This window comes from Ambystoma mexicanum, chromosome 12 (genome assembly GCF_040938575.1).
Source record: "Ambystoma mexicanum isolate Mex_15411 chromosome 12, UKY_AmexF1_1, whole genome shotgun sequence".
NCBI lineage: Eukaryota > Metazoa > Chordata > Amphibia > Caudata > Ambystomatidae > Ambystoma > Ambystoma mexicanum.
This window is the reverse complement of record NC_090936.1, coordinates 849,203,242-849,218,186: the sequence shown is the minus strand read 5'-3', so window position 1 is coordinate 849,218,186 and position 14,945 is coordinate 849,203,242. Positions and strand designations below refer to the sequence as shown.

Sequence of the window (14,945 nt, the reverse complement as noted above, 5' to 3'; positions counted from 1 at the left end):
GGACACAAATCAGAGGGGCTTCACTGCCACACCACCATCCGATCTTGCAGTGGCTGAGTTCCTAAACAAAAGGGTGTATAAAGAGGACACAGATATCTAGGGGACGGCAAGTCCAAATACTCTTCAAACTGGAAATCCAGTTTTAGGGACAGGTAATCACTTGCCAAGGTGGATCTAGTCCATACCAACATAGCCCTTTACCTCAGCGCCTGTTCAAACCTACTGGCTAATATGCACTTAAACCTTGCTGCCATTTGCTGTGAGTTTCGCCAAAGCTTGAGGTTGAGCTCCTACAATATGGAGCGAACATGGGAACGCCATTTTAAATTCTCGCCACCACTCTGGGACAAAACATCAACCATTGCCTCTCTGTATTTACAGATATGAGGCGACAAAAACAAACGTATCCAATAGCAGTCCCACAACATAACAGCATCTTGATCTCAGACTAGCTAACCCAGCGCTGTAATGAGGGGGACTGCGCGCCCGCGTTATTTGTTCAACTGTCAAAAATAATGGGCTTGTTTGTCAAAATCTAAAAGTAATTTCTAACTTTGTAAAAAGTCTTTGTATGGTGGTTTAACCATTGCAGTGGCACATCCCGTAAACTTCTTCTGCAAGGTTACAGAGTAGACACGAGGAGTGGATATCCTCTGTGATTTGTCTTAAATGTGTGGTCGTTGTATGGCATGCATTTGTGCGAACCGTACAGTGTTTAAACTGCATGTGTTTGTGGAGTGGCATTGGCAAAGTCCCTCTATCCACAGACGGAGTAGCTTTAATGGCCACCTGCCAAGGAAACACCACAATAGCTATCATTGAGCTGTGGTAGACCTGTTTCTATCAGCAAGAGAGCAGACATATGTATCAGTCCAGAATATCATTCTTTATGAAGCAAACAATTGTATATCTTATGCAGCCTGATAGAAAAACAGGAAAACACTGAAAAACGGATGTCAACAAACATATCTTCAATTGTCTAGAAGTTGTCATCTAGAAGTTGTCACTTGTCTCCCTGCCAAAGGTTTCTTACATAGCGGATCGTTTTTTGATGTCGCTTGCTTTGCAGAGATGGTGATGGTTAATAAACGGTACTCATTTGTTTCAGTACTTGCTAAGGTGCGTTTGTATTTTCAGAATGCAACATGACCTTGTGTGATGAAGCCAATACAACATGCAAATCCGGTGAAAAATTGGTTGCCCACTACAGCCCACATTCCTGCTGTCCACAATACTCCTGTGGTAAGTGATTCATGCCGTACCTCTGGCACTTCTGCTGTAAATGATACACATTTAGACTAGCTACTTTGTAGCTCGAGATATAAAAGCAGATGAATAATCGGTGACAGAACGTTTCTCATATGTTTTCTGTTTATTTGCTCTGCCTCCGTTGCCTCAAAGCTATATGTATGTGTGCCCTTTTAAGAAAGGTTTTTCCTTTGTTAGCACCATTTGTTAGCACCCTTTAATGCCACATTGGTCACATTGCCGAGTTAATCCTGCGTTGCCGCGCATGTGATCACTGCAACGTCCACTGGTACCACTTTCTATTATTCTTGCCTTAACCTGCCCCTGCCTATCCTCATCCTCTGCCTGCAGTTCTACATGCTGGCTGGTTTCTCGTGGCATGCTCCTTATTTCTATTTTACTCTGTTTGGATGCCCTCACAATGTTTAGTGGTTGCCGCCATTGCCCAAGCCACACTGTCTCTCATCCTCAGCCTCACAGCAGGTTTACTCGGCAGGCCAGCATGAACACCCACCATCCCATAGCTGCCTTTGTAGTTTGGGCTATTGGGTGTCGCTTGTGACACCTATTAGCCAAAACTATTGCATTGGAGTACAGATAGGGAGGGAGGAATGGGGCATATGAGAAGGGGCACAGAGGAATAACATACGAGGAGGTACACATAGCCTGTAGGTGTTTGGTTATTTGCCTGCCCATGGCCATGCTAATCCTTATGGCCATTCCAACCCATTCCTGCCTCTGCCCCCCCAAAAACCCCTCCTCTTCTGAACTCTTTGAGCTCGCTTTAATCAAACCTTACCACCAGATTTGCACTCAAAGTGCCTGCCAGTGGTTGTTTAAAGCAGTCTTCTCCTGTTAATGACTTAATTGGAGTTGTAAACATCATGACATGAAGTGGACGGGTTGCTCAATATATACAAAAGCAAATACAAACACTGAGGAAACAAAACATCTTCAAGCGCCTTGTTCTGTTTTCGTTTAGATGTGTACTCGGCAGTGTGAACAAATACACTAACCCATGAGTGAAAGCTGTGTTAGCATTTTATTACTGCTTATCAGTTTCTTTCTTCAAGCAGAGCATTTAAATTGGGGGTGATTTACACGTGATGACTTATTTAAGAGATCATTGGTTTTGACAAGACGTTCGTAACGTTTCCGTCTTAAGAAATGCAAACAGGCATTTTCATTTTGAAGCACACAGAAAGCACACGTTAGCCGCCTAAGTCTACACCCTCCTCCAGGTCAATTAAATATCACACCGAATAGTTTTAAACTAACTATATTAATTTCAGATGTTCATGTTTAACACATGTTTATTTTTGGTAGCATGCAATATTTTCATCACATCATATATAAACACTTCATTTGTCAAACACTGAAACCTTTTTACACATTACACGTTGTTATAAGTCTTGAAAGAACATTTTTAAAACCCAGAGGCCATTTTCTGTCTTTTGCTGAATTGCATTATGATATTTGTAGTCTCCCATTGAAGATGGGGGGAATAATGCCAGAAGTGCACACTTTTTCCCTAACGTATTTCTACAAAGAATTATACATTTGAGTGAATATCTTATGGTATGTGATAAGAAAATCAGAGTATTGTTGAAAGCCCGACATGGGGTAGAGGCGGGGAAATTATGAGAGGGCAAGTAAGTCATGGATATTTGCGCAGGATGTGACAAGAGTTTGCAATGCTGGAGACTGGTGTAGTTATGTTGCCCTGATTGTGTCCATGTGCTGCCTTTTAGGGAACAAGTAAAGGAAACATGTGGGTGGACAATTTAACGTTTTTCTAGGGCAGACACATCCCCCTTGGGTGTTTTGGAGGTCGGCAAGCTTGCTCGAGCATTTGGCTACCAGGATTTCAATCAAGTTGACATGTTCTTAGTGCAGATGCTTACCCACAAGACCACATAAAATTGTCTTTAAAACACACATCTCATACTGGGATTTTGTTTTCCAGGAAATATTTCGCTATAGGTTGCTGGGATTAAAAGTTGAGCAACTTTTATACTTTGGCAGCATATATATTGGAAAGAAGTCCTCTATCAGGTTATATTAATGGTGTTAATTACTTTTTTTTGAAAGGCCAATACTATTTTGTCTTGTGAACTTTCTTCTAAGGGGAAAGGTCAATTGAACTAAGTTTGTGTATTTCACTTTGAGATATGTTCACTTTGTGTATATTCATGGGTGCTAGCTTTTGATTTTGGCTATGGGGGTAAAAGATTCCACACCGAGTGCAGCGAGCGCTGCGCATCCAGAGGTCAGAGCAACACGTTACAGCAGGAATATGAAAAATGCCAGATTATTTACAGGAAGATATAAACATATAACATCTCACAACATTATCCTAACCTGCTGAGTTGCCACTGCAATATCCTGCTCTAGGATCCACTGCTATTCCTGCATCCCACAAACAGTTCATGCCTGCCCACCCCCACCTGCTCATTTTGTAGTGAGCAGCACTTGATAAACATAATTATATTCTGCTTGGAGTTTATTTCTTTTGACAGTCAAAATAATCCTTATCTTTATCTTCTGAAATAATAGTATATTGCTAATTTGAACAATATTATGAAATACAAACACAATAAAATAAAAACAAATGTGAAACTTCTGCAAAAGCAGCAGTTAGTTTCAGTTAGCAAAACACAATCATCATATTTTTGCAATGCCTTTCACAGTTAGATAGTGTTTCCAACCCAAAGTTTGAAAAAGACCTCTGCAAACAATATTTCTACCAATTACATCTGGAAAGAGATGTATTCAAGTTCCTGACTTGCATACTGCTGTCAAATCCTGGCTTTGCCACTTACTCAAAGTGAGTGCTCCCGGACAAACCCTTTTATCACACTATCTAATCTGCTAAAATTAGAAGTCTATACAAGTTATTCAGCAGACACCATCTGCTACTAATCCTAGGAATGACTCTGCTCCCACATGTGGCAATCTTCACAGTTCTGTTAAAAGGTTATGCCTTTTTGGTCCAATTACTTTGAGAGCTGTACATTTTATCATTGTCCGTATTCTAAGTATTACCATGCTGCAAGCAGGGTTGAAAATGGCAGGGCTGCCAAGGGGAAACTCTGAGCCAGTTCTGCCTTTTCTGTGCCAGCTCTGCCTTTTCAGACACAGCACTTGCGTTCTGGGATTTGTGGTTCTGTTTACTCCTACGTTCCGCCCCCTTTCTTCCATACTGTATGGGCATCCCACTCTAGGGATGGGAGACTGAACCTTTTTCACCAGAAAAATCAGCCTTCCCCTTTAAATTTAAAGCATGCACAGGCGCAGCCCTGGGAGCATACGCTTCGCTGACTCCGTTCACCAGTGCCACTCCTCAGTCCTCTTTTCCGCGTCAACGGGAACAGACTGCTTTCAGCAGCACCTGGGTTCGGCCTCTGGCCTAGTAATACCACGCGCTCTTCCCCGGAGAAGTATTCTTGTCTTCTATATTCTTTTTCAATATCAGGTACTGCTTTGTTCTTTCGGGACACACTCCTCCCTGGCTCATGTCGGCGACAGCATGCTTCAGCAGGTGTCCAGTCTGTGAGGGTCCCTTCCCAACGTCTGACCCCCACGCCCTCTGCCTGCGCTGCCTTTGCCCAGACCACGGCTGGGACGGCTGTACCGCGTACAACGCCTGGACTCTGCGCGCGGTCAAGATCCGTCTAGCCAGGTGGAGGGAGCTCTTCGCTAGATCGCCTCCAGAGGACCTCAAAGCGTTTGTGAAGCAGAAGACTAGGCCCAAAGTAGGTGCCTTGTTCTCCTCCGCAACCCGCAAGGGTGACTCCTTCCCAAGGAAGCACCCAAGCGGGAGGGACCTGACAAGTTCTAAGACCGGCAACAACATAAGGCTGCTCCAAATACAGACCACCAGGCGCAGGGGTCGCAAGATCCGACCGGTGCTACCTCTGAGGGGCCGCAAGGCTCTATTACTCGGTCAGAACCCGAGGGGCTATGCCCTAACACCAGACCCATGTCTGAAGGGTAGCCTACACGCATCACTACTGGCACCACTGCCGAGGGCATTCCGCCTACCTGGCTACGTCCTGAAGTGCAAGGTAGGCCTCAACCATCACAGATCAGCGTACTGGTGGAAGCCGGTCCCAGCTCAGCAAGTTCCACGACGCAGGCACGTGGCACGGAACAAAACAAAAAGGCCGCCGGCCCAGACAAAATGGCGGCTCACCTGACATCTTTTCCCTTCAGAAACCAGGCAAGAGAAAGAGCTTCCAGGGGGGATTGGTCAACTCCTGTCACTTGGTCCACATCCTATTCATCCACTTCTCAGGGCAGGTATAATTCACCATATACAGCGAGACAGGGCATGCCTGTCATGATTCCTGGCCCTCGTGTCACAGGTGAGTGTTACAGAACACAAAGCCTCACATCAAAATCCACCTGGGCGTCATGGAAACATCAGAAACCAACCAGTTAGCCCACATGTTGGGGCAGCTACATTCCGAAGTACATGCAACCAGTCAGGAGACCAACACCCTGAGGAGAGAGCTGATAGTAGCCAAAGAATGCACTGATGATTTAAGCCAGCAACTTCTCCAGTCACAAGCAGGGCATGCACTATTGCCGGGAAGTGTGCCCTCGATGCCAGCACCATCAGCCAATCCCGTTCAGATAACCCTTCCTGGGGCAGTTCTCTTGGCCCCGCCTGAACGATTTACGGGGGATCCCAAGAGGTTTTCAACGTTCATAAACCAGTGCCGCCTGCACTTCCTTTGTAGAGCAGGGGCCTTTCCAAATGACCAATCACGGGTCACTTTTGTGCTATCCTACCTGAGTGGTAGCGGCGCGGACTGGTCTGTACCCTTTGTGGTCCAAGACGATCCTTTGCTGCATGACTTCAGGGGCTTTCAGCAGGAGATGGAAAAGCTGTTCACTTGTCGTACTCATGGGCAGGCATTAGACAATGAACTTCTGTCCCTACGCCAAGGGAATCAAGACCTATTAACATACATAGCCACGTTCAATAAACTTGTAGTTGAAGCAGAATGGCCAGTGGAGTAGAGAACCACGTTATTTCATAAGGGGTTGCGGGGGGAGCTCAAGGATGTTCTCGCACAAGTAGTGAACCCCCCGAAAGACTGCTCAGAATTCATTGACCTTGTTGTTCAACTGGATCATAGGCTGCAGGACCGAAGAGCAGATCGAACCAGACCGGACCCTCACCCTATGTATGTGCATTCAAAGGACATTATTGCCCGCACAACGGAAGACTCAGGAGAACCAATGCATATCGGGGGGTCAGATCCCCCTTGACTCAAGTGGAAAGGGATAAAAGGAGACAGCAGCAGTTATATCTGTAGTGTGGAAGGTCAGGTCATGTCCTTAAAGAGTGCCCTGTGAAGCCACAGAGGAGGACGGTAGGGGCCACGGACAAGGAAGATACCATCAGGGAATCGGAAAACTCCCCAGCCCGGCAAGTGTAGGGGTCCACGTGTGGTCTTGATCAATTACCAACAACCATCTCGGATGCACGCAGTAAGAGTGTACATTGACAGTGGAGCCGTTGGGAATTACATCAACCAGGATCTTGCGGCAAAGATGTGGCTTCCGTTACGCCCTAAATCAACCACCGACACTGTTACCACTGTCGAAGGCACGGAAATAGCTTCTGGTCCAGTATCCCAATGCACTGCAGCTTTAACCCTTCTGTGCCAGGATGGACACCAAGAATCTATCATTTTAGATCTCATTAAGGCACCACAGTTCCGGTTGATTTTGGGAATGCCATGGTTGTTAACTCACAATCCTCGAATCGATTGGTGAGCAAAAGAATTGGCCTTTCCCGAGACTTGCGCCCACACATGTTATCGCCAAGAGAAACAACCAATAGACACCAGAACCTCCACGCTTGCGACTATGGCAATCGGCACCCTACCAAGTGAATACCAGGACTTTCAAGATGTCTTTCAGAAAGAACAGGCTAATACCTTGCCACCGCATAGACCATACGATTGCCAAATCGACCTGATACCCGGTGCACAAATCCGTTGATGGCGAATTTACGCACTCACAGAACCACAAAACCAGCACCTGAAGGCCTATCTTGACCAATACCTGGCCAAAGGGTTCATCCGTCCCTCGAAGTCTCCAGCAGCCAGTCCTCTATTCTTCGTACCGAAAAAGGAGGGGGACTTGAGAACGTGCATCGACTATTGCGCACTGAACCAGATTACCGTAAAAAAACGCTACCCCCTGCCACTGATCCCTGAATTGCTTGATCAAGTCAAAGATGCCCAAATCTACACAAAACTAGACCTGAGGGGGGCATATCACCTTGTTCGTGTAAAACAGGGGACGAATGGAAAACCGCTTTTCGCACCAAATACGGCTTGTACGAATATCAAGTAATGCCCTTTGGCCTTTGCAACGTGCCTGCAGCGTTTCAATACTTCATGAACAATGTCCTACGGGAATTGATTGATGCCTGTGCTCTAGTGTACATCGACGATATTCTAGTATATTCTGCATCAAAGCAGGACCACGTTAAACACATCCGATCCGTATTGGAGAAACGCCGTCAACACCAGCTCTACGCCAAGCTCGAAAAGTGCTCATTCTATGTCTCCGAGGTGGAATTCCTGGGGTTTATTCTCAGCCTGAATGGAATCCGAATGGATGTACACAAGGTAGATGCTATCCTGAACTGGCCATCCCCAAATTCATTCAAGGGGGTTCAAAGTATGCTGGGTTTTGCAAACTTCTACCGCCGGTTCATCCCAGGATTTTCGCAAATCGTGCATCCCATCACGTCATTGCTAAGGAAAAGCAACAAAAAGTTCCAGTGGACAACAGAAGCCGAGGAAGCTTTCCAGGAACTCAAAGCAAGATTCACATCTGCCCCAATCTTACGCCACCCACGCCCTGATCTCCCATACCTGGTGGAAACGGACGCCTCAAGCATGGCTATGGGAGCCGTCCTCTCACAAAAGGAACCCGAAACGGCCCATTTACACCCGTTTGCCTTCTGGTCGCGTAAATTCACACCCCCTGAACTCAATTACGTTATCACAGACAAAGAACTCCTGGCCATTAAGTCAGCCTTTAAGGCATGGCGGCGCTACCTCTTGGGCGCCAGACACACAATCACCGTAATAACTGACCACCGGAACCTCCAGTACCTAAAAACGGCAAAGGCCCAATCCTCACGACAACTACGTTGGGCTCTTTTTTTTGCTGAATATGACTACGTGATTACATATCGACCAGGGGTGAAAAACGGGAAGGCCGATGCCCTTTCCCGTATGGGGGTGGAAGAGCAAGGGTATCAGACCCCTGACCCAATAGCAATCATCCCGAGAGACAAGCTCCTAGGAATCAGAGCAACCATAACTCAGAAAGAATTACATGAAGAAATCCAAAACCTGATGAGTCCGGAGCAATTACAAGCGTGGAGTGCACAAGGAGAACATTACATGATAAAAGATCAGTTGCCCTACTTCAGGAATCGTTTATTCTTACCAAACCAAGAACTACGAGAACAAGTCATGTCCAGTTATCATGATTCCTTGATCGAGGGCCCCCCCGGAATCGCTGAAACCCTAGCCAAGGTAAAACGAAATTATTGGTGACCCACGTGGCCTAAAGACATTATCCAATTCATCCTATTTTGTGGAATGGATGCTCAAAACAAGTCATCCAAGCAGAAACCGGCTGGGCTATTACAACCATTGGAAATCCCACCAGCACCCTGGCACACGTTGTCCCTCGATTTTATTACTGATTTACCACCCAGTCAAGGGTTTAACACTATTCTTGTGGTCGTAGACGTATTTTCAAAAATGGCACATTTAATTCCTCTTAAGGGGCTCCCAAATGCTTCCACTCTGGCAAAGGTATTTCTTGAAGGCATCGTACGGCTCCATGGGTTTCCTTCAGTTTTAGTCTCAGACCGAGGTACTCAATTCATATCTAACTTCTGGAGAAAATGCTGCTCTATGGCCCAGATCGACATCCAGGCTATCCACCAGTCACCATCCCCAAACGGATGGTCAAACTGAGAGGACAAATCAGACGCTCGAGCAATACCTGCGTTGCATGTTACACCAATCTGAAGGAAGCTGGTTCGACCTATTATGGATAGCTGAATATGCTTATAATAATTCCCTACATACCAGCACTGGGCAGACACCCTTTTATACCATGTATGGCAGGCACCCACGTACTTCTGAGTTGGACGTTCCTACAACCCGCGAAATGCCAGCAGTCAAAACCTTACACACGACCATTTCTCAAACCTTTAAAAGGGTAGCTGAACACCTACTTCAAGCTAAGACTCGCCAAAAGAAGTTTTCTGATCAACACCGAGCAAAGGCCCCCAACTACCAGGTGGGAGACAAAGTCTGTCTGGAGTCTAAACACGTGTCCATTAAAGGAACCCAAACTTTCCATCCAAGATACCTGGGTCCATTCACCGTCACCTCTGTGATAAATCCTGTGGCGGTCGGACTAGCTTTGCCGTCAAACATGCAGATTCATCCTGTGTTCCACGTGTCTCTCCTTAAACCTGTTCAACCTGGGACCCGGGTAGCAACGCCACCGCAGCCAGTAGTAGTTGCCAGGGAGCCAGAATTCGAAGTCAAGGACATCCTGGATTCAAAGTACGTCAGATCCAAATTATACTACTTGGTAGACTGGAAGAGGTATGGTCCACAAGATAGGACAGGGGAGCCTTGTGAGTACATCCATGCACCTCGCTTGCTTCGACGATTTCATCAAAACCATCCAAACAAACCAGGACCAGACAGAAGAGCCACCTTGAGAGGGGCCTTGGGGGGGGAGTGCTGTCATGATTCATGCCCCTCATGTCCCCAGCCCTCCAAGATGTCAGGCTGGAGCCAGGCCACGATCACCTACATGGCCCTAAAGGGTCTCTCCATCCCTCCAAAGACCCACTTGGAGTCAGACTTGGCACTTGTGGCACCAGACTCACTCACTCCCATAGGATAACATTGGGGATTGGACATGTAGTGCTTTGATGGGGTCAAGATGGATGCCCCCACATATCTCGGTTCCCAGAACTGCATGTGCAGTCTAGTCTTTTGGGTGTGGTTCAGCCCAGAGACACCTGGGCTACCCAGAGACTATTTAAGCCACGCCCAGGCTGAGAAACATGCTTTGTGTTTTCTGCACCTGCAGCGTGACACTCACCGAGTTCAGATCGGTCTCCAGTAGGCCTGCATCTTTCTTCTGCACTCAGCTCCTGCAACAACAAGAGCACCGTTAGGAACAGCCTTACCTTGCGGCGCTTCTCCCCATCATTCATTGCTTCTTCTGTTCTGCGGGCATCTTCGACGGTGTCATTCCCATCCTGGCACGCCGCTTTCTAAGGAAAAGGGAAAAGAACAGAAAAAAGGCATTACTAAGCATTCAGCAAATCTTCACTTATTTTTAAAGACTGTACGAGCTTCAAACGCTTACCTGAATCCCAGCCGCTCTGGGGGAACTCTGTCTCTGGAACTTCTCATCCATCTGCAAGAGGGAAAAGACACTCCAGGTTACGTGGAAACATCTAGAGGGGCCGCATACCGCGCTTATTCGCGCATCGCTCTCTCACTCACCTTCAGCGCTACTCATCTCAGCAGCACGTCGCCATCCCCGGACGCCGGCCATCACGTAAGGAAGGAAAGGAACGAAGTTAGAGAACTGTTCAAAAGACTCATTATACTTACCTGTCGGACTCTTGCCAGTGAAGTAACTAGGCAGCAACGAGTCCGCATCAATCAACATGCCCCTGTGCGGAAAGGAGGATGGAGAGCACACTTTCCAAGAAAACAAGGTGAGCTGTGGATCAAAGGGAAGGGTTTGACCCCGGGGAAGAAAGGGTTCAAGCACACAGAGACAATAGGGAGTTAAACTCTACCAATCCTGTGTTTCAGGCCCAGTCTCCAGTCGAGTAGACTCCAGGGAAGGGTTCAAGGTCGTAAGAGGTCAGAACAGGCTGAGTGAGGTCCCCGTGGATAACAGGTGAGCATTCCACTGCCCAGAAGACAGCAGCCTCAGGGTCCGGCCCTATGCCTGTACCATTAGGCACCCCTATGGCCTGTGATGACAAGTTCTTTGAGAAGTTCCTTGCACTCAGGAGATCTCCACAGATGGATACCATCCTCAGGGACGTGATCAGGGACATGTACCCTCCTGTACAGCCGCAAGCACCCATGGCCACACCGCCCCTGGGTCCAGTTCAGCCCCTGACTCCCATGCCGGTACCAGTCACGGCAGCCAGACTCCCATGCCGGTACCATTCACGACAGCATTGGCTCCCATGCCTGTCCCAGGCATGACAGCCCCGGTTCTCTCACCTCAGCAGTTTCTGCTGCTGATACTTTGCACGCCACAGCTGCTTGCGACCCAGCACTCTTCCGGCTCCCCTGGACCTGTAGGACACAATAGTGGACACAGACAAGGAGGAGGATCCTGACACTCCATCGTCAGCCAAGGCTTTTCACAAACAGCTCTTGGGCCTGGCTGAGTACCTAGGAATCCTGCAGCCAGAGGAGAAACAACCAGAGGCGGGGGTACTGGCTGAGGTTCTCACCCTACGCCCTACTGCTAGAACGAGAATCCCGCTCCAGAAGGACGTGGTAGCACTTGCCAAAAAAAAGTGGCTCAAGCCACATTTTACCGAGCCTATCAAATAGGCGTTTCAACGCTAAATACAGGCAAACAGAAGGCGACCCCCTCTTGTTGTCGGTGCACCCCTAACCACAATCCTCAGTGATAGCGACTGCATCACTGTACTCCTAACCACAATCTTCTTCAGCGACTTCGGGCACGGCACTCCTGGGCAAGGAGGAAAATAACTTGGAGGCGTCCGGGAAGAAAATGCATTCCAACGCCCCCTGCGCCAGGCCAACGCAGATGCCATGTTGGCGGCTGTCAACCAGAAGCTATGGCAGGAGATTTCCTCCATGAGCTCCCTACCCACAGTCAGGCTTGCTTCAAGGCTGGCCTGGCTGAGGCTAAAATCGTGGCACAAGACATAACGGAGTACACAGTAGCCCACATTGAAACTTCAGGTCAGGCCATTTGCATTGCCACCGACATGAGAAGGATGGCTTGGCTAAGTTCGACAAAATTCAACCCAGATGTGCAGGAACGCATACTAGACCTGCCTTTTGAGCTGGGGGGACCTGTTCCATTTGACAACGGATGAGGAACTCAATAAGAAAAAGAATATCTCGCAGACAGCTATCTCTTTATCGATCCTCACCAAGTCCACTCCTAAAACCTACAGCCAAACGCACCAGCGCTCGGACAAAGGTCAGTCCTTTCGAGGCTTCAGAGGCTTTCAGGAGAGACGGTTCAGACAACCAGACAGATCCCCTAGCCCGCACAGGCACAAATGGCACAAGGCGGCTAACAATGGGTTTTTCCAGTCCCCCTTATCAGTCCCAGCCTCAGAGGGGAAGAAATTGTGACTGGCCCATCCGGATCCATAAGTCTGCGTTGGGGGGCAGGCTTGCCCATCAAACACACCGCTGGCGGACAAGGTTCACAGACCCATGGATCCTCTGAGTAGTATAAAGGGGCTTCCGGCTCCCCATTACTCCTTCTCCTCCTTCCTCCCCTCCGCTCCCGTAGATTGGTACAGCAACTCTGTTGGCGGAAATACGCTTGCTTGTAGCGAGCCAGGCCGTGGAGGAAGTCCCAGCCTCACAGCGGGGCGTGGGCTTTTATTCATGAATGTTCGCCATACACAAAAAGAACCAGGCTGGCCTGAGAGTTGTTTTAGACTTTTCCATCTTGTATCTTTCCCTTCCCCTCCAAAAGTTCGAGATGGTTACCCCATCCTTCATAGCGGAGACATTTTGTGCAGGTGACTGAATAAGCCCCCTGGATCTGATGGATGCCTACCTACACGTCCCGATTTGGGAACTGCATCAGTCCTTCCTGAGGTTCAGGATGTCAACACAGGGTTCTATGCATTCGGCTCCCACGGTCTTCACAAGGCTAATTAATGCAGTGGCAGCCCTACTCAGGGGGCACGGCCATCATATTTACCCAAGTCTAGACGACTGGCTTATCAGAACAAGATCTCCGGAGGCGGTCCGGCATGCGGCATCCGCCCTCATGGATACACTATACGACCTGGGATTTTCTATCATCTCAAAAAGTCACAGTTGGTGCCCATGCAGAGCCTGAACTTCCTGGGACGTATCTGGGACACAAGCTCTTAGAGGATCTTCCCCTCGGAGGACAAGATCAAGGCCATCAAGAGGGCCACTGGCCATTTACTCAGCAGAGCAGTGACCTCAGCGTGGTGGTACAAACACCTGTTGGGAGTTATGGCCGCATGTCTTCTTGCAGTGCCACATACTAGACTCAAAATGAGGTGGCTGCAGCTACATTTCTCAGTCTTCCGGAACCAGGTGAAGTGATCACAGGCGTAGAAGGTCAGCATACCTTAACAGCTCCACCAGAATCTGATTTGGTTGGGTATGGAAAACAACCTGTGGATAGGCAGGCCCTTCCAGCAATAGCCACCTGAGGTCACCATTACCACAGACTCATTCCTAGAAAGGATGGGCAGCTACCCTGGACAGTCACAGCATCCATGGAGTGTGGACCAGGCAGCAGCAGCTGGTGCTCATCAACTAGCTCGAGGTGATGGCTATCTGGCTTGCTCTCAAAGCCTTTCTACCTATTATCACCGGCAGGGCGACTCTCATTCAAACAGACAGCTCCACCTGCATGTATTACATCAACAAGCAAGGTGGGACCCCGTCCCCTCCCCTCTGCAGACTGGCGGTCGACATTTGGGAGTGGGCTCTGGTGAACAACATACACCTGTCAGCAGCCCACCTCCCAGGGGAATCCCACCTAGAGGCGGACAACCAGGGGTGTTGCTAGGTTTGGAAAAGATCTGGAAAAGATCTGGGGCTACACTAATATGGGGATTGTCGGGACTCGGAGCTTGCTAGCCTTTTGGTTGTAGACCGTGAGATTCTATCCAGGGCTACAACCAAAAGACCCGGGGCTATCGCCCCCTAAACCGCCCCTTAGCAACGCCTCTGCGGACAACTACGAATGTCAGTTCAGCGAGCAGGTCTTTCAGGTGATCTTTAACAGATGGGATCACCCGCAGATGGACCTCTTCGCCACAAGTGCTAACAGGAGATGCCCCCAGTTTGCCTCCTTGCTGGGGCAAGGCAGGTGATCACTGGGCGATGCAATGCAGATCCCGTGGAACAACATGACCGCTAACGCTTTTGCCCCCACTCCCCTGGTACACAGAGTCATCTGCAAGATCAGGGAGTTGAGGCACTTCCGGATCATCCTGATAGACCCATGGTGGCCAGCACAACCCTGTTTCTCGGATCTGCGCAGCCTATCGGACCAGGCCTCGGTCCACCTCCCTCTGGGCCCAACGCGCCTACTCGCTCAGCAGGGAGGCACAGTCATCCACCCCTCCCCACAGAAGATAGCCCTCACAGCATGGTTCCTGAACAGGTCTCCCAGAAGCATCTGCACTTGTCACAGGCTAACCTGGCCATTATACATGGGGCTGGGAGTGACGCCACCAGGAGCCAGTACAAAAGCAAGTGGACCAGGTTCTGTTACTGGGGATAATCAAAGGAAATTGATCTTTTGACTTGCACATTGGACGACCTGCTCTCCTTCTCGGCACACCTCGCACACTCAGGCGTGCAAGTAGACACATGCCGCACTTA

General features: G+C 48.7%; 1 protein-coding gene across 1 annotated transcript in view; it reads left to right on the top strand.

Moving 5' to 3' along the window:
• The window catches only part of OTOGL (otogelin like), a 1,792,821-nt gene that overhangs the window by 1,545,721 nt on the left and 232,155 nt on the right, over positions 1 to 14,945 (top strand). Inside the window, exon 46 of the mRNA XM_069629328.1 lies at positions 1,138 to 1,242. Within this exon, the coding sequence (XP_069485429.1) occupies positions 1,138 to 1,242 (105 nt within the window). The remainder of the gene's footprint in view (positions 1 to 1,137; positions 1,243 to 14,945) is intronic.